The sequence below is a fragment of the Haliotis asinina genome, chromosome 13 (genome assembly GCF_037392515.1).
Source record: "Haliotis asinina isolate JCU_RB_2024 chromosome 13, JCU_Hal_asi_v2, whole genome shotgun sequence".
Taxonomy (NCBI): Eukaryota; Metazoa; Mollusca; class Gastropoda; order Lepetellida; family Haliotidae; genus Haliotis; species Haliotis asinina.
Window position 1 is genome coordinate 33,003,286 of NC_090292.1, and position 19,971 is coordinate 33,023,256.

Below are 19,971 nucleotides of genomic sequence, written 5' to 3' on the forward strand. Positions count from 1 at the left end.
TGCTTTTTGTTTCCTGTTCAGTTTCTATTTCAGTACAATGAAAATAGAAGAATCTGACACTATCTTGTGCCTGGTACTTGAATCTTCCAAATATTATTATTCATACCTTTGACAGAAATGTTCTCTTCCTTCTCATAGCTGTGTGATAACTAAGTACAGCTAGTACCTCATTGTTTGCTCCACAGGGGATACCCCTTCTCACAACAGTAGCCCAACAGTGCAACAATTGTGTACAACACAGAACTAACATCTCTTATCTATTGATTTCAGAGGATTTATCATGTCACAATTAGAATATAACTTCAGTGTGGACTGTTTGTTTTAGCTTCAGACAAAGACGATGAGGACTTCACGATTATTTATCTGTTTGATTGATCACAGTCCCTTGCTCCTGAAGAATTCTACAATGTTCAGTACAAGTTGTCGATGTGTCACAACAGAACGAGATACTGTGTCTACCCATTTTTTAAATCAAAAACCATCATTAATACAATGTCAAATTTGATACTCATATTTGCTGGACAAATCACACAACAAAAAATCTGTATAATAGAAATTTTCTAAACTTTCCCTTAAACAAGTCTGCAAAAGTATCTCCCTTTCTTATGAAAAACCCTACTTTTACAACTGTTTCTACCAATTAAAACGTCCTTTGGTGCAACAAGAGTTTTTAGTTAAAAAAAGCAGCCTTCAGGTGAATATGTATATTTCGGAAACTATTTAATATTTATTATCCATACAGTGAAACAAAACTGAGTACATAAAAATCATATGTTGCTCACTTGTAATAAAACCTAAAACGAATTTCATTGGTCAGTTATCCGACCATGACCCCCATGACCCCATTGGAATGTGGAACTCCTTCTTTTCATTCATAACTTTTTCCTACAAATTTACTACAAATCTTCAGTCTCGTTACTAAGAGAACAAACCAATGAAATGCTATCAAATACAAAACGTTACAAACAAACAATTTTTCACACACCGTGTTTATTGATATGAGATTTCAAGAAAAGGTAAAAATAAACCCGGCTCGATAAAAACAGGTTCAGCACACATCACTAAACACATTGCCCATAAACATTTGATTCAGAAGTTGCAAGAAAATAACATAGCTTCAACGAAAATCATGCGAATGTCTGGACATAAAAATGTACAGAGTGTGAACAATTATTCACGCCTTTCTGATGCACAACACTGGGGAAGTGGGAAATCTGCCTGCCTTGTTTCCATGCTCGCATCGTGCATCTTCAATCGTTCCTTCATCGGTAGTTTGTCCGAAATAAATCTAACATCCCAATGCATGTCATACACAAGCACAAGCAAAGCCTTGTCTAGTGATGTTGTTCACACTATCTTCAGAGGTCCAATAAACGGTTGGACATTCCACATCAAAATTGACAAGTCTTTTATTTCAGTGAGTGAGACCCTGCCATTACAAACCGTCGCCATGTTGCTCACTCTCCTCTCAGTGACTCTTTTGACAACGAATAACTTTCCCATTGACAATGTTTCCAGTTATACAATTCTTACAGTTACTTTAGTTGATAAAGATTAAATTTCGGTTCAAAATGTGTTTGTATTTTTTGTTTTCATGCTAGTCAATATGTCGCGCTCTTTACTTAGTAGCATTACACAGGGAGTTTACGTCCATAGCGCCGTATCACTGTATTCTTACGCGACCTTGACCTTTACGTCAAGCGACAACAGCTGATTTTGTTTTACGTGGAGTTGTTTAGAAATAAAAAGTTAGATACAAATGGATAGTAAAGAAATTAACACACTCGCAAGTGTGTCATATTGTTTTTATGAAACTCATGTCAAAATCCATTGTATTTTTTCTGACACATGTTTCGTAAAAACAAAATGACACACTCGCTCGTGTATTAATCTCTCTATATGTACTACTGTATGCTCAGTATTCTCATCACTATATATATATATAATCACTCCAAGGTATATGCACTACATATTGATGGTACATTTTGCAGTACAAGCCCTGTATTTATGCCTGTAGTCTACACATGGTTTAGTTGTGTCAAACCACCTGGTTTACCTGTGGTTATAAAATGGAATGGTCCACACATCACAATTCCCTCAAGGAAATAGTTTCCCTATGTTCATTTTTAAGAATAGCCTCACAGACATCAAGTCAGGTATCATCCAAACATTCTAAAAAAAATCATTGAAAACTAATTTTTCTGATTGTAATGGCATGTTCAACACTATTTTCAAATTGATGTTTAATTCAAACGTCCAATTTAAATACATGTTTGAAAAAAATCAACAAAAAAACAACAGACATGAATTATCAATAGTGACAAGTCAATGCCTATTTAAAGACAAAATCAGCCGCAAATGGTCAGCCAGGGAGGTATACTAACAAGTGGATTAATTTGTTTTGAATGTCAGACATATTTCCAATGCTACCGTATGACGTATTGCCAACTTTATTTCTAAATACATGAAGATAAACTCATACAACCTAATCTCCTTGTGAGTCAACATTATCAATTGATAATCTGTTTGTTGTGGAGTTTATTACTTGGTGACTAAAATGTCACGACATGTCAAGACGACCTGTCAATTTGCTCATTGATCAATATGAAATGATCCTATCTAAATCTACAAAATCAACTCTGTTATCCAGCCTATCATAAGGTGACTGCAATGCAGTGTGTCTAAGCAGAGTTGGCAGTCAGCAGTTGGCTGTCGTAATAAATGTCTCTACAGCCCCATTAATCAGGCCCAGTTTAAATCTGACAGAACAGAACTTTTATTGCTCTCAGGCCAGAATAATCAGCATATGAGGTGCTAATATACAGATGAAAATACACGTGATGGTGGGATGGTTAACAAGAAAGATCTACAGTTTTCATAATAGTACCACAAAATATACATTTTTTAAAAAACACTACTTCATTCACATTTGGAAACTTTGTTAAATCTTTAAACATTGGGTTTTTTAACATAATGGTTTGGGATATAAGTTTTCTTGGAGAAAAAAACTAGAGACATTCTGCACCTTGATTTGATGTGTAATGTTCCAGGTACTCTGCCTTCATTGATCTGAGCAGTCATGACTATCAAGATGTCATATTTGACATGCTGCAAACATTCCATACCATCACAGTTGAGAACCCCTGAAAAGGCGTCATATGTACTACTTCCCATGTGGGAATCAAACCTGGGCAAATCACTAGGCTAATCCACAACCCTGTTCCAAAAGAAAGTGCCACTGTTATCATGCAGCTTTGAACTTCTGTCTTGCCATCATGAAAGCTCAGTACTGCCATGACATTTCCATTTCTGTCGTGTGATTATGAAAGCTCAGTCCTGTCATGACAGCTCCATTCCTGTCATGTCATCACAAAAGTTCACTACTGTCTTGACATATCCTTTCCTGTCATGACATCACAAAAGTTCACTACTGTCTTGACATATCCTTTCCTCTCATGTCAACACAAAAGTTCACTACTGTCTTGACATATCCTTTCCTGTCATGTCATCACAAAAGTTCACTACTGTCTTGACATATCCTTTCCTGTCATGTCATCACAAAAGTTCACTACTGTCTTGACATATCCTTTCCTGTCATGTCAACACAAAAGTTCACTACTGTCTTGACATATCCTTTCCTGTCATGACATCACAAAAGCACAGTATTGTCATGACAGCTCCATTCCTGTCATGTCATCACAAAAGTTCACTACTGTCTTGACATATCCTTTCCTCTCATGTCAACACAAAAGCACAGTATTGTCATGACAGCTCCATTCCTGTCATGTCAAGACAAAAGTTCACTACTGTCTTGACATATCCTTTCCTCTCATGTCAACACAAAAGCACAGTATTGTCATGACAGCTCCATTCCTGTCATGTCAACACAAAAGTTCACTACTGTCTTGACATATCCTTTCCTGTCATGTCATCAAAAAAGTTCACTACTGTCTTGACATATCCTTTCCTGTCATGTCAACACAAAAGTTCACTACTGTCTTGACATATCCTTTCCTGTCATGACATCACAAAAGCACAGTATTGTCATGACAGCTCCATTCCTGTCATGTCATCACAAAAGTTCACTACTGTCTTGACATATCCTTTCCTGTCATGACATCACAAAAGCACAGTATTGTCATGACAGCTCCATTCCTGTCATGTCATCACAAAAGTTCACTACTGTCTTGACATATCCTTTCCTGTCATGTCAACACAAAAGTTCACTACTGTCTTGAAATATCCTTTCCTGTCATGTCAACACAAAAGCACAGTATTGTCATGACGCCTCCATTCCTGTCATGTCATTATGAAAGATCAGTACTGTCTGTGAATTAAGTTCCTAATAGATTTCTATATGTACATGACATACAACAACAGTGATGGCAAAGTGTCCATCATTGTTATTTTAACATCTATGTAGCTCTATGCTTGCTAGTGTTTCTTTCTTCCCCAGGTGATGAGGTAAGAATGTACTCTGAAATGTAGTGTGATTTACATCACAGACGTAAACATGCACAAGTTTCTACACACTTTATCATCAGTATTATTATGAAAACTCCACTACTCTTTTGTCATTATGGGTGGTACGGTAGTCCAGTATGTTTGCTCAACATGCTAAAGGTCCGGGTTCGATTCCCACAGGCTAAATAAAAACAGTGAAATGTTTCTTGGTCATGAGCACCGATTTATTATTTGTGTCCAAAACAATTTTTTATTGCCATTTGAAAAAAATAATTTTGACTTCACCACATCCCGATCATCCACATGTCCACACTAAGAATGAGTGTCTGTAAGAACGAGTGTGACTGAATCTACAACTCATTAACGTGTGCTAAACATGTATTTCTAAGAGGAAAAAAATAAAAATATGTACCTCCAGTGCCACTTTTTTTCTGTAAAAAAATAAGGAAAGTCATACGGCCATTGTCACTTTGAAGAAAATGTACCTGAGAAACATTTGATTTTTTTTTTCAGTCTTATGGATACAATATATGAAGCACATTTCTGGCTTCGCCTGCCACAGTATTGCTGGAATATAGCTCAAAACGGACAAAAAAGCTTCTCTCACTCACTCACTTTTGTCACGATAGCTCCACTGACAAACTATTTTCTAATCAGCTGAGTAAAATAAGCTAAACTATCTTGGTAGTTTGTCAAACACAAAATCAAGGTAAGACTCCAAGAGATTATAACTGATTTACATTTCTCAAATTACATAAACATTACATTTAGCCTTCTTAAATCACCCAAACAAAGACTGGACGAAAAAATCTTATCATTTTCCACAAGTAAACCTGATTTCACCCATGTAACGAGGCATGACGACATTGCAATGACACTGGACACCATAGATACTGAACTCTAGCTATGTTAAACACTAGTGGACTGGGTACACTCACAATGAGGCTGAATGTTATCCAGCAAGGATTTCTTGATCGCTCACAATCTGAGACCTAAATGGAAATAGCAATAATTTTGTATTGAAAGAATTGTTCTGGGGTTTTTTATCAAATAAAAACAATTCTACATCAGTGCTGTTTCAGGTAACTTGTACTAAGCACATATTGATTTAAGTGTCTCACATGTTTCCCGTTTTGAATTTGATGCATGTCCTGCAACCTTACTTTATGTGTTGGTAATGTGACCATAAATGAGTGAATATGGTTTTAAGCCGCAATGCCAGAAATATCATGGCAGGGGACTGCAGAAATGGACTTGCACACATACTCTACCCATGTGGGCAATCAAACTCAGGTACACAAGCTGACAGTGAACACATTAACCACTAGGCTACCCCACTGCCCCACCGTCACTATCAGTCTCTTAGGACTAACTGGCTGCTTGACTTATATAATCCCTAGGGAGTTGAGAATGAAAATCAAGCACACCCATACCTATTGCTCTGGGTAACAACAAAGTAAGGCTCTTTCGAGCTACAGATTTGGCACGTTATAAAAACACATAATGTTATTAATAGTTTACCCACTGCTAGCACTCCCTGACTGATGACATCAAAGTAGCATGCCAAAGTATTGTGGGTGACTGTGTGTACACGACCCCCTGCTTAGTCAGTCCCAAGAAACAATAGCCTGTCTAACAATGTACTCTACATAAAGTGTCCATATCTCACCCAGATCAGCACCCCCAACCTGGGAGCTACATCAACTACCCAACAATGCAGTAGTGGATGTGCAGCAATGGAGATCCAGTGCTACTTTCTGACATCCGATCTGAATGCATATTGACACTGGACACAGTTTGAAGTCATGAGAACCGAATATCAACACGTCAATAGAATATGATTTTATTCTGATTCTGTTAACCCCCCAACTGAAATAGAGGGGACACTGTGAGTGTGACCAAGTCTGTAAGATATTAGTACAGGACACATGATATGATTTTACAACGATTCTTTTAAACTCTACTGAAATACAATGGACACTTTGAGCTTGCGTTACTTGGGTAAAACGAAATTTCACACTCATCTTGCACATTTCGTATGACACACTTGCACGAGTAATAATTTCTAAATGGATAGCACAGAGCCTAAAATATAGGATTTCAGTAAAATCTTGTATACCACATAAATCTGGAACATCTTAGACTAGTCTCTGGAATGAATATGTTTACAGAAAAAAATGGTTCCTAAATTATGTTCACAAATTGTACTAAAAAGACTTTCTACCCTTTCGCCTGAAGCTGTGGCAATGCTCTTGTCACATATTGTTGACCTTCACTGGCTTTCTTCAATGTATTGGATCTGTGTGACAGACGATTACAGGAAAAATAGTCCTCTGGTAAAAAAAGTCTCATTATTGTAGAAACAAATCAAATGGATGTTGACATCAAAGTTATTGTAGAGAAAAAATAAAATGACAGTGTATAAAGAATGAAATGACAGTGTACATGCATTAAATACTGAGTTAACTAAGAACAATGATATTTTAATTTATTTTAATGGATCTAATCCAGAATTTAGCTTGAGTTCTGTTTGTCCAAATCTGTTCACAACGAGATTGTTTCAACAAACTGGCTTGTGGAGTACTGTTTGAGTCTTGTTTGCTAAATCAATTTACAGTGCAATGTGACAGTGCCTATATGAAAGAAGTATTTAAAAAAAACGTCGTGCAAATGTGTCAGTGCAGTTGCATTTTTTAAATTTATTTACAGTGCTGTATGTGAAATGCCTATGTGAGTAAAGTATTAGAAAATTAATAAGTCCTGCAAAAGTATTTTTGTCAATTTACACTGTTCTATGTGAACAGAATAATAAAAAAACAGAATGTCTAAGTTTTTTCTTATACATTTGTCATAAAAAATAAAAGTAGGACTTTCTTCCCGCAGCACTTTTTTCCTAGCCAAATTTGGTACTTTTTTCCCCATACACTTTTTCTGAGGATTTTTTTCCCCAAGACCTGACAGACGCGACCCTGTATTCTGACTGAATACTGGGGATTACAAACACTTTCCTTTGAGTTCCTGGTTTCTATTGACTATTATGTTCTTTGTCCACAAGCCCAGCATCAGCATATCTATTAATAATCTGTCAATCTGTGGAAGCCACTAAGACTACTTTGATCAGAAGATTTACACCAACAGTATGGACACAGATCTCTTGGCATAACTGGACACATCTGTGGACTAATCTTCCTATTCATGTTCAACTGTCTAAAGTTTTCTCAAAACACATATCTTGGATGGATACAGCGTTTGAGATATTTTCACATGCACAGCACCATGAATCATTACATCGTCATCGTCTACTGACAGAGGACATCCAGGAGTATTGGGTATGGACAATGGAGATCCAAGTGTACTGGGTACTGACAGAGGACACCCAGGAGTATTGAGTATGGACAATGGAGATCCAAGTGTACTGGGTACTGACAGTGGACATCCAGGAGTATTGAGCATGGACAATGGAGATCCAAGTGTACTGGATACTGACAGTGGACATCCAGGAGTATTGAGCATGGACAATGGAGATCCAAGTGTACTGGGTACTGACAGTGGACATCCAGGAGTATTGGGTATGGACAATGGAGATCCAAGTGTACTGGGTACTGACAGTGGACATCCAGGAGTATTGAGCATGGACAATGGAGATCCAAGTGTACTGGGTACTGACAGTGGACATCCAGGAGTATTGAGTATGGACAATGGAGATCCAAGTGTACTGGGTACTGACAGTGGACATCCAGGAGTATTGAGTATGGACAATGGAGATCCAAGTGTACTGGGTACTGACAGTGGACATCCAGGAGTACTGAGCATGGACAATGGAGATCCAAGTGTACTGGGTACTGACAGTGGACATGCAGGAGTATTGGGCATGGACAATGGAGATCCAAGTGTACTGGGTACTGACAGTGGACATCCATGTGCACATGGCATGCACAGTGGACACCCAGGTGTATTTGGTGTGGAAAATAGAAATCCTGGTGTATTGGTATAGTGGACATCCAAGTGTATTGGTGTAGGCAGTAGTCATTCAGGTGTATTGGTATAGATAGTGGACATCAAGGTATATTGGATATGGTAAGTGGACATCCAGGTGTATTGGTAAAGACAGTGGACATGCAGGTGTATTGGTGTAGACAGTGGACATCAAGGTGCCTTGGGTATGGGCAGTGGACATCCAGGGGTTTTGGGTATGGACAGTGTGACATCTGGGTGTACTGGGTACAAACAGTTGACATCAAGGTGTAATGACTATGGATAGTGGACATCAACGTGTACTAGGCATGGACAGTGGACATCAAGGTGTAATGGACAGTGGACATCAAGGTGTACTGGGCATGTACAGTGGACATCAAGGTGTACTGGGCATGTACAGTGGACATCAAGGTGTAATGGACAGTGGACATCAAGGTGTAATAGGCATGGACAGTGGACATCAAGGTGTACTGGGCATGGACAGTGGACATCAAGGTGTACTGGGCATGGATAGTGGACATCAAGGTGTACTGGGCATAGACAGTGGACATCAAGGTGTACTGGGCATGGACAGTGGACATCAAGGTGTACTGGGCATAGACAGTGGACATCAAGGTGTACTGGGCATGGACAGTGGACATCAAGGTGCACTGGGCATGGACAGTGGACATCAAGGTGTACAGGGCATGGACAGTGGACATCAAGGTGTACTGGGCATGGACAGTGGACATCAAGGTGTACAGGGCATGGACAGTGGACATCAAGGTGCACTGGGCATGGACAGTGGACATCAAGGTGCACTGGGCATGGACAGTGGACATCAAGGTGTACTGGGCATGGACAGTGGACATCAAGGTGTACTGGGCATGGACAGTGGACATCAAGGTGCACTGGGCATGGACAGTGGACATCAAGGTGTAATGGACAGTGGACATCAAGGTGTAATAGGCATGGACAGTGGACATCAAGGTGTACTGGGCATGGACAGTGGACATCAAGGTGCACTGGGCATAGATAGTGGACATCAAGGTGTACTGGGCATGGACAGTGGACATCAAGGTGTACTGGGCATGGACAGTGGACATCAAGGTGCACTGGGCATAGACAGTGGACATCAAGGTGTACTGGGCATGGACAGTGGACATCAAGGTGTACTGGGCATGGACAGTGGACATCAAGGTGTACAGGGCATGGACAGTGAACATGAAGGTGTACTGGGCATGTACAGTCGCCATCAAGGTGGACTGGGCATGGACAGTGGACATCAAGGTGTACAGGGCATGGACAGTGGACATCAAGGTGTACTGGGCATGGACAGTGGACATCAAGGTGGACTGGGCATGGACAGTGGACATCAAGGTGTACTGGGCATGGACAGTGGACATCAAGGTGTACTGGGCATGGACAGTGGACATCAAGGTGCACTGGGCATGGACAGTGAACATCAAGGTGTACTGGGCATGGTCACCCTGATGTCCGAACAGCTTGAAACAAAAACCTGGAAACAAGCTGCATATATAACAATCACATTCAAATGTTTATTGTGTGAAAGGTACTAAGCCAATATATATCAAGTGCATGTAACACAGTCCAGGATCATTGTAACAACAGATTCACAATTCATTTCAATCCATTTCTGTTATAAATAGAAGGCATATTTGAAGTGAAACATAACAGGTGTTAAATCTTCATTGCATGTCATCTGGCAAATACATTGTTGTACTGATGGTCAAGTTAAGCATTTATTTGGTATGTACTGCTTTCATAAGTTCTTTAAGGATGAAGATATAGGGGTGAAATTGTATTTGGGATCTTCAAATCATCTTACAACATCTAAATCCCAGCTGATGAAGCTCACCAAGCTACTGAAAGTGGAGGTCAGCCATTGAAATATATACTTCAACAGGTGCCCTTGAACAGATCAATAGGATCTCTTCAACTGGCAGGTGCTCTTGAATGTATGAATCCTCCCGCATCAGTAGATGAGGACACGGTCAGCTGTATTCCAGCCACAGCAGCAGGTGAGTGGTTGATGACATGAACAACAACCAGCATCACCATAGTACTACAACACAGTGGAACTCGACCTGGCATAGTCCAATTTCTGCTGGAACCCCTGTCATAACAACACCATACAACAATACAACAAAGTGGGTCGACTCACCACCAGCTGCTTGATCTCTTCGGCATGTTGTTTCTTGAGGTCCTCGATCTCGGTGTGGTGAGCCTCCTGGAGGGCATTGACCTGCGACTCGTGGACCTTCTGCAGGTCTGTACATAAACATCAACAACTGATACAACTATAACAAATGGTGATAAGTATTTGCAGGTGCTGTATTTTAGATGATCATAAACAATAATAATGGCCTGTTTCCATACATTTGAGCATGCTCAAAGCACTATCACATTATTACCCTGGATAAGCCAAGCTACCTCTGAGGCACTTGAAGGTTAACAGTCATATGACATATCCCACCAGGTACCCATTCATTGCTAGGTGAATAAAAGCAATTCATGAACAAACTTGCATTGTGTGAGACCACAGATGTCAGATGTTTCACTGTGGGGCAGGAATGAAGTCCAAGAAACTCTGAGGAATCACTATCAATCTCAACTCCATGGGGATCATACAACTCTTGCAGCGTTTAGAGTTAATGTGGTTTTCCCATTCGTACGAGGTACCCATTCACAGCTGGGTGGACTGGTATGCATAGTCACAGCACTTGGCTGAGTTTACTGCATGTTGCTGTACCGCTACTAGGTGTTTGTATACATGGCCACCATCTGGTCACACATACCAACGGATTCATGGGTTGTTGTGAGTACACAGGGTTGTGTACAATACACTAGGGGTTAAGACAACACGGAAACTGTCTGCACACAAAAGTTGACTTCAAGGTTTTTACACGTGGTCACGGGTGGCCTCGATCCTGTCACCAAGCTCACTGGATAACTAGCCTGGCACTTTGGCCAGCTCGCCCACCATATCGCCCGACATGTCACTCATCCATGCTCTCTGTGCCCAGCATTGCTTAACTTCAACTGATTTATGACCAAAGCTCTATGCAGAGGACCACACCAAGGTTTAAGGTTACATCATAGATTTCTACTACTTTGAGATATAACAAGAACCGACCCGTGAAAATCCGAGATAGAATATGTCTTCAGCCACCAATGGTTCTCCTAAGAGGTGAGTACAAGGACAGGGTGGTCAGGAGTGCTTACTTGACTGATGTATGTCATTGTATACCAGTTGTGCACAGTGATGCTCATGATGTCAATCACTGGATTGTCTGGTCCAGACTCAAGATTTTATGGAGAGCCATCATATAGCAAGAATATTGCTGAGTGTGGTATTAATTAGAAAGCAAACAAACAATAAAAAATTATTAACCTTCACATCCTGTTTGTTTTTTCAGAAGCTTTATCTCACCTCACACATAAATGTTGTTTTCTGATTGACTGAGCACTCTGCTACTATTTTCAATGAATGTACTTACAAATGAGTAATATTTTCTGATACCTGCTGGGAATGCCAGACTGTGGGAATTCATTTGATACTTTGTGTTAGCAATTGTTTATCTCAAATAATTGAGTCATGTGATGTATGGAAATTGCCTTATAATGTTTTGCACATGTAAACTGATAAAAGGGAGACAACTCTAACTTCTTTTACTTGTCACCTCATCTTCTCCATCATGCTGTTTTGGAAGGAACCCATGCATAAGCGTGTCCCCACTAATGTGAAATATAAACATTTCTCTCAGACCTTCTTTGGTGCATTTTTTCTGAAAGTCACTTTTCTGATATTTATCAGTAATTGACTGACATTTAATTAACATTTATTATTCTTTATTATCGATATTCACAGTCAAACCTAAATTCTTGTAAAATATTCTGTTTTGTGGACATTACTCTTTTATACCAAAGATAAAAGTTTCTATGCCACAGCTTTTTGTCACAGATATCAAAAAGTTCCATTTACAAAATACCAAAGTTGGAGCCACTAGGTAAAAAATTCTGCATGTTGTGAGATGAAACACTGTCAGCCAATAGTGGTGAATGGTGTGCTCATACTATGGTGCTGTATATACTGCAGTAAAAGGCCCTTGTCTTGGACCATTTTAGTTTGGTACATGACATGTGATCATACTGCAGATAATTGACAAGAGCCAAACTTAGATAGCCTCTGTCAAAGACCTGGGTAGAAAAGGCCTTTCAGCAACCCATGCTTGTCATACATGGTGACTATGCTTGTCGTAAGAGGTGACTAACAGGATTGGGTAGTTAGGCTCGCTGACTAGGTGGACACATGTCACTGGTTCCCAGTTGCACAGATCGATGCTCATGTTGTTGATCACTGGAATGTCTGGTCCAGACCAGATTATTTACAGACCGCCGCCACACCGCTAGAATATTGCTGAGTGTGGTGTAAACCTCAACTCACTCACTCATTTTGACAAAGTGATTCCATTTCTACACATTTCAGAAAATGTTTAACACAGTTAATAAAAATATGGTACAAAAACAAACAAGAATACGTTTTTCATTCCATTACAGTACACCAAATCAAAATATAGCCCATCTGTTAATACCGCTATACACCATCCTACCAATCAATCCGTGACTGTGAAGACCTGATATCCCCTCTATAAACTATCAGCATGTACAAGGCGGTTATCTTATAGGAACTTACCTCTCTTTGCTTCATCGATCCTCTATAAACTATCAGCACGTACAAGGCGGTTATCTTATAGGAACTTACCTCTCTTTGCTTCATCGATCCTCTATAAACTATCAGCATGTACAAGGCGGTTATCTTATAGGAACTTACCTCTCTTTGCTTCATCGATCCTCTATAAACTATCAGCATGTACAAGGCGGTTATCTTATAGGAACCTACCTCTCTTTGCTTCATCGATCCTCTATAAACTATCAGCATGTACAAGGCGGTTATCTTATAGGAACCTACCTCTCTTTGCTTCATCGATCCTCTATAAACTATCAGCATGTACAAGGCGGTTATCTTATAGGAACTTACCTCTCTTTGCTTCATCGATCCTCTATAAACTATCAGCATGTACAAGGCGGTTATCTTATAGGAACTTACCTCTCTTTGCTTCATCGATCCTCTATAAACTATCAGCATGTACAAGGCGGTTATCTTATAGGAACCTACCTCTCTTTGCTTCATCGATCCTCTATAAACTATCAGCATGTACAAGGCGGTTATCTTATAGGAACCTACCTCTCTTTGCTTCATCGATTGCCATCTTCTTGTGTTCAACCTCCTGGGTCAGCTGGGTGATCCTGTGCTATAACACGAAGAACATAGAACATCAACAAATACCAGCCACGTTGACTTCATCAACAATGTGTACAACCAAGTGTACAGTCACTCAACACCATACACTACCAAAACGGATTCAGATAACACCATTTACGACCACATCAAGTCACTCAACACCATAATCCAGTCACCAATACATTCAGCGTACATCTTACACATTGGAAACTCTAATAATCGCACATAACAATCCTACTCAAAAACAATTTCATGGAAGCTAAAGTCATAGAAAATCTCTAACAATCTGATGATATCCACAAAAATACCTGTATTTTTTCAACTCAACCCCGTACCTCTGAACCTGGACTACACCATCATTACATATTGTTTTAAATCACCATTGTAAATAACTGATCAATTCATACCATCCATTCAAACAGTTATGAATGAAAATTATTTTGTGCCAGTCAGCACATTTTCAAGACATATCACAACAGTTTGAAAGAATCCAGTACACACAGTTCATCCATAAGCAGACATCTTACTTTACAGCATCTACACCCAGTTCCTCACATTCTAGGGACTTATTCTGCTGTTTTACAGAAGGAAGAAGCATGTATAATCAAACATGTGATGTTAGCTAGTGTTGGCTATCAATATATACTCTTCTAAAATAGTAGGGGTCTCCATTTTCACTTTAGAACTGAAAAAATTGGGAGATATATCACAGTCAATCAACGTTGATATGATAATAATGAATGTTTTGAGAGAGCATGTCATTCTGACAGCAGTTGTTTGTACAACAATCGCTCTTGAAAGATCACTTACGTATGACATGAAATCCACATGTGTACGATTTTCATTTTCAAATACACAAAAAAAACCATCTCGGAAAATACACTAACAACTGAGTGATGCAACATGATGGCCCATGCCCGTGTATGGGTCTGTTGCATTGTGCATGTGCATCCCATGCATTGTGTTTAGGAGTGTGGATAAACAGAAACGGTTCTGCGGTCATAAAATGTTTCTCTTTGAAAGTTTGTTACCACCTACATTTCCGATCCAAATTCAAAGTTCAGGTTCCCCTGCTTCTTTTGAAGAGTACATATTAATATTGAATTATTAATGACACAGGTTTTATTAATAATGAGTCAATTATTAATGTTTTAGAGAGGCCTAATTTTAGCTATAGAGTCTACAGACACATCCTGAAAAAAAACAGAGAAGCAAGAAGCATTTTGCAGTGTTAGAGTCTCACAACAGTGCACTGATATTGGTTCACATTTTCTCTGAAATGAAGACAATTTGCACATGGTAAAATGGTAACAAAAATGAAATTTTGAAATGGCTCTCAGAAAACACAAAAAATATTTTTCTGGTGCTGAGAATGCTTTTTACATACATTTCATAATATAAGAAGTACGAATCAAAAGTCATTCTTAACAACCTGTACTTGTATTTTTTGTTCCTGTCCATACTCTCTTGTGCAAGGTCTTGAAGATGCTAAATTTCAACTCTAGATGGTATGTTGTTAACATAAGACAAACTAATCTCATTCTAACTGAATGTGTCTAAAGCTAATTTAGATTCTGAGAACACAAGGCTAACTAAACTTCATCTAACTGTCTATATCTAAAGTTAATTTATCTTCTGTGAAAAACATTCCTAGTAAGGGAATCTTTACTCCACTTCTCAACATATGACTAGAGATGACTATGTGCTTCATCAGTATTGTACAGATCCTTCACTACATGATACATTTCTATTGCTGGTTGCTGGAATGAGTGATCACGTTTGTCACAGTTTTTACCAATATTTGACCAATATCACAGCTGGGGAACACCAGAAATGGGTTTCACATATTCTACCAATGTGGTGGACTGAAACTGGGTCTGCAGTGTGACGAGTGAATGCTTTAACCGCTAAGCTACATCCTGTGTAATGAGTGCATAATTTGGGTTCAAAACCACCTTTGATGGTCTTTTAGTGATATCAAGAGTGAGTGAGTTGATAATAACACCACCTGGAACAGGTTATCATGCCAGTCTGTTTTAGGATGGTTAATATCCTGCATTAGGAGTAATCATTGTATTTCGCCAGCCTTGGCGAACTACATACACAGTGTTTATTCCTAATTAAGGATATTAACCAACTTCAAATACATGAGTGTGATAACCTATTTATCATACAATTTCACTTTTGCCTCCTAAATTGAAAACAATGTGATTTTTCAAATGCCAAAAATCATTAAGCGAAACTGACAGTGACAGGACTGTAACCATCACTGTCACTCCAGACATGACATTGTTGACCCGTGACGCCATGTTTGTTTACACTGTGAAAGTAGTCTCTAAAATTTGCGTATGATCTCTCTGATTTGTGTCGATATCTGCATATGACCCCAACGGACACCAAAAATATCCGTTGTCTTTAACCTGTGCCAAGAATTCTATTCATTGTAGGTCAAAGTAATATTGCAGAGGTTCAATGCTGTAGACTGATTTGGCCTTAACTACAAAAACACAGGAATTTCCTGCATTCACAATACCATGGAGTGATGGCATACATGTTTCCTAACAACTGTCTGTGATATGTGAGATATACTACTTCCCTAACTACCCTGTCTATAGTGTCATCTACAGACATCTACTGGTGATTCAACACTCCAACACTGTGCTCAAAGGGAGGCAACTCACAACTTCTTTCTCAGTCTGAACAACAGAGACATCAAATTTCATGGATATATATTTGTTATACCATATTCTCTGCAATATGTGCCCCACTTAAACAGAACATTTGCAAAAATAAATTTAACAAATTTATCAGATATCAAGTTCAAATGTTAATTGAAACACCAAACCAATTTAGATGATAGATACCAGGCAATAACATTCACACATTCTAATGTGTAGTACCAGGCCAGTGCTTACAAAGGCAGCAATCAATCAGTCAGGTGAAACGTAATACGGAAAATATGATTATCACTTTTTTTCAAACTGTGAGTGTGAGCAATACTACTAGGGGAAAATGAAAAATGGGCTTCACACAATGTACCCAAGTTGGGAATTGAACCCAGGTCATCAGAGTGACGAGTGAACACATTGACCACAAGGCTACCCCATTGCCCTTCTTGTCAAACCTGAAGTAACCATGGTAATAAAATATTGATAACATCAATGCAAATGCTGCCATAACAACACTATGTTCCTTCCAAAAATATTTTAGCTTGTTTCTTGTCCAGCTGCTGGTATAAACATATTCAAAACTGTACATTATAGTGCCTGGGTGTTGCTGTATATAGTGCTATGACTTGTATGGATATGTCAAGGCATGGGAGGGACGACCACCATAGCACTAAGATTGCATTGTACAACATTAAACAGCATCTTAGCACCAACACGATCATATTTCATTGATAAGTGACTGGGCAGTTATACTCAACAGTCAAGGTACACAGTTCTGGGTTATTGATCCATCCTCTTGTTTCCTACTCCCTTTGGGGAGTTCTAAAACAATTTTTCAATGCTTGCAACCATTTTGAACTCAATCTATGAACACTAGCCAATGTAGAGCTAATTTAAACCGTTAGCACATTGCCATTCTATATAATCTATATCTATTCTAATTTGTTTCCATTTTTTAAAATCTAAAACTGTTTACCCTAAATTAATAAATACATACAAGAAACAAGACTCAACGTACATGTACATGCAAACTATATATTGAAGAATAATATATATAACTGAAACATTGGAATCATGTGAGGTAAATACTGGGGTACTTCAAGTACATATTTGAAGCATCAGTGTTTTTTGTGAACTAATTCTGTGATAAAAATAGCAAAGGTATGATAATCATTAATTGGGTCAATTTTTTTATCAGTCAGCTAGTTAAAGCACATAGCAATAATATCCTACAACATATTCTGCAGAAAATACTGACCCTCAAAAACTATCCCCCATCCCCACCTTTAGTGCACATGTAGAAACTTACTGACATCACTACATCCCCAGAATGGGTGAACACCCCTTAAAATCATCATCACCCCTAACTCCTGCACCCCTAACTCCTCTCCTCTCAGCCGTTAATTATGAATCATGAGGTCCCTAGTTTGCAAACAAAACATCCACATAACATACAAATCCAGCAAATTCAAGGAAGAGAACTCTGTTCAAATCATTGTGACTCCAGTGATAGAAAGTCTCAGACTGTATTACTTTTACTGAATTTCAAATTTGTCACAGTCAAAGAACCATAGCAAAGAAGTCACCTCTAAGGTGCAAAATATAACTAGTTACCTTCTATCAGTCAATGTTTTTTCAGTATGATACACAACCCTAAACCTGGGTTCATTTTATGACATTCAAATATATTAATGCCTGTATCATTTTTAATGTCAAAACGTAACATGAAACCAGAGAGGGCAGAAGCAGGATTTTTTACATAAAATTTCAACAGATGAATTTCTTACTCATCACGATTCCAATCTTTCTGCAATAAATATTTATAATATTTCCAACAGAGAAATGTTAAATGAAGCAAAAGTCAAACTTAATACAGATAAAATACTCTTATTACAATAAATACAATAAGCAGCTATAAAGTTACATTTAAGATTCTCCAACAAATGTACATTAATGATTACAAAAAGTTGTTTTCAAAACTCTGTTGACCATGCTAAATAATTATTTTTCTTGTTTTTGGAAGAAATCAATTTTTTATCCAAAAGATAAATACAAAATACAGAGATTCTTTAAAAAATACATGTTCTGAAGAAACACATTTCTTTCCAAAATTGAAAATTGCAAAAATATATTTTTTAATGAATATATGTAAGTGTTTTGTTATTCCAGGTTTGGATTTTTATTTCACTATTGACATTTCAAGTTGAAATTCACTTAACTTACATGTTGAATTTTTATTAACTTTAATGCGTTTCTGTTTTTTTACCTCAACAAAATAATCAGGAAATCCACAAAACAAGAAAAATATAATTAATAAAATAACAAAAGCCAGAGATGCCAACCCCAGTATAGCCCAGTTAGTAGTTTGGCCAAAAACTGATGCAAAAATTAACATTTTTGAGCCAAAATTAGTGTTAACTTTTCCAAAGAATTTTTATATTTAATAAAAAATTTACAGACATTTTTAGAACTCATTACTAACACTGTCCTCACCCAAATAAGTAGTAAGTATCAACATAGCTTGATACTGAATATAACGCGATGAAATATATTGCATACGGAGTATGATAATTAAATTTAATGGAATTTTGGAAAAGTTAGTATATTTTCATTGCTATCATAGATGTGTATTTTGTAATTTTTTTTCTTAACAGATATGATAAAATCATACGAGTTGGCATCTCTGTAAAGCAGGTATTGAATCACAAAAACACATGGATCCACTGCAAGTGATTTCACTCCAACTTCACAAACCTGATTCTCCTCTGCTACTGATGCCAGTTTGGACTGACTGACTTCCTGTGTGTGGTTAGACGAGGTCAACTCAATTTCTAAGTGATTGACCTTTTGACGAAGTTCCTTAATGGCCTCATCACGAGTGGCTATTTCAGCTTGGAGACGCTCCGATTCCTGCACGTTTTTCTGTTAGTATGCGAAATGGTTAGCAGGAAGAGATACACGTTGGGAATAAGGACGATGCAGATTGGGTGCAAAGATCATGATTTTAAGACATTTGAACCAGGTATATTAAAATAATTCAAAAAGTGTTACCATTTTAGAAATATTATCTGTCAACATGTATGATATTATGAAAGATTTTCAGAATTTGTTTTTTCAGTTTTGCTTGGTAAAATATTCCTGAACTTTGAAAAAGCTTGTCTGGATTTTAAAGGAAGAGTATTTTTCCTTGCATATACAATTCCATTTTTCCATCTATATTTTCAGCACACAGAACAGGCAGGTGAAAAAAACCCTAATATTGGTGTGATATTGCAAACAGTGACTTGGTTCAAACGTCTGAACAGATATACTGATGATCAATCTTGTAAGATTTGAAGTGAACGTGCAACTAGATAAGATCAAAATGTACCCACATTCTAGAATCACTTACATAAGACCAAAACAGCATTGTCACATCAAAATATATACATTGTTACTGATCTTCATGACCCTGTAACTAATCTTGATAAAGCTTGCAGGTTAATTTCATAGGATTAATTTGGTTGCATCCCAAAATTAACATCCATTTTGGAGCATTGAAAAAAATAAAATCTAAAT

The 19,971-nt window shown here is 38.0% G+C and overlaps 2 protein-coding genes across 2 annotated transcripts in view; both read right to left on the reverse strand.

Annotated features, from left to right (window-relative positions):
• LOC137259760 (phosphatidylinositol 4-phosphate 5-kinase type-1 alpha-like) overlaps positions 1 to 19,971 on the reverse strand; it is a 367,781-nt gene that overhangs the window by 317,899 nt on the left and 29,911 nt on the right. The gene's annotated exons all lie outside the window — the stretch shown is intronic.
• LOC137259756 (putative leucine-rich repeat-containing protein DDB_G0290503) overlaps positions 1 to 19,971 on the reverse strand; it is a 143,151-nt gene that overhangs the window by 94,975 nt on the left and 28,205 nt on the right. Inside the window, exons 10-12 of the mRNA XM_067797360.1 lie at positions 19,168 to 19,335; positions 13,688 to 13,754; positions 10,604 to 10,710 (exon numbers count right to left, since the gene is read on the reverse strand). Of these exons, the coding sequence (XP_067653461.1) occupies positions 10,604 to 10,710; positions 13,688 to 13,754; positions 19,168 to 19,335 (342 nt within the window). The remainder of the gene's footprint in view (positions 1 to 10,603; positions 10,711 to 13,687; positions 13,755 to 19,167; positions 19,336 to 19,971) is intronic.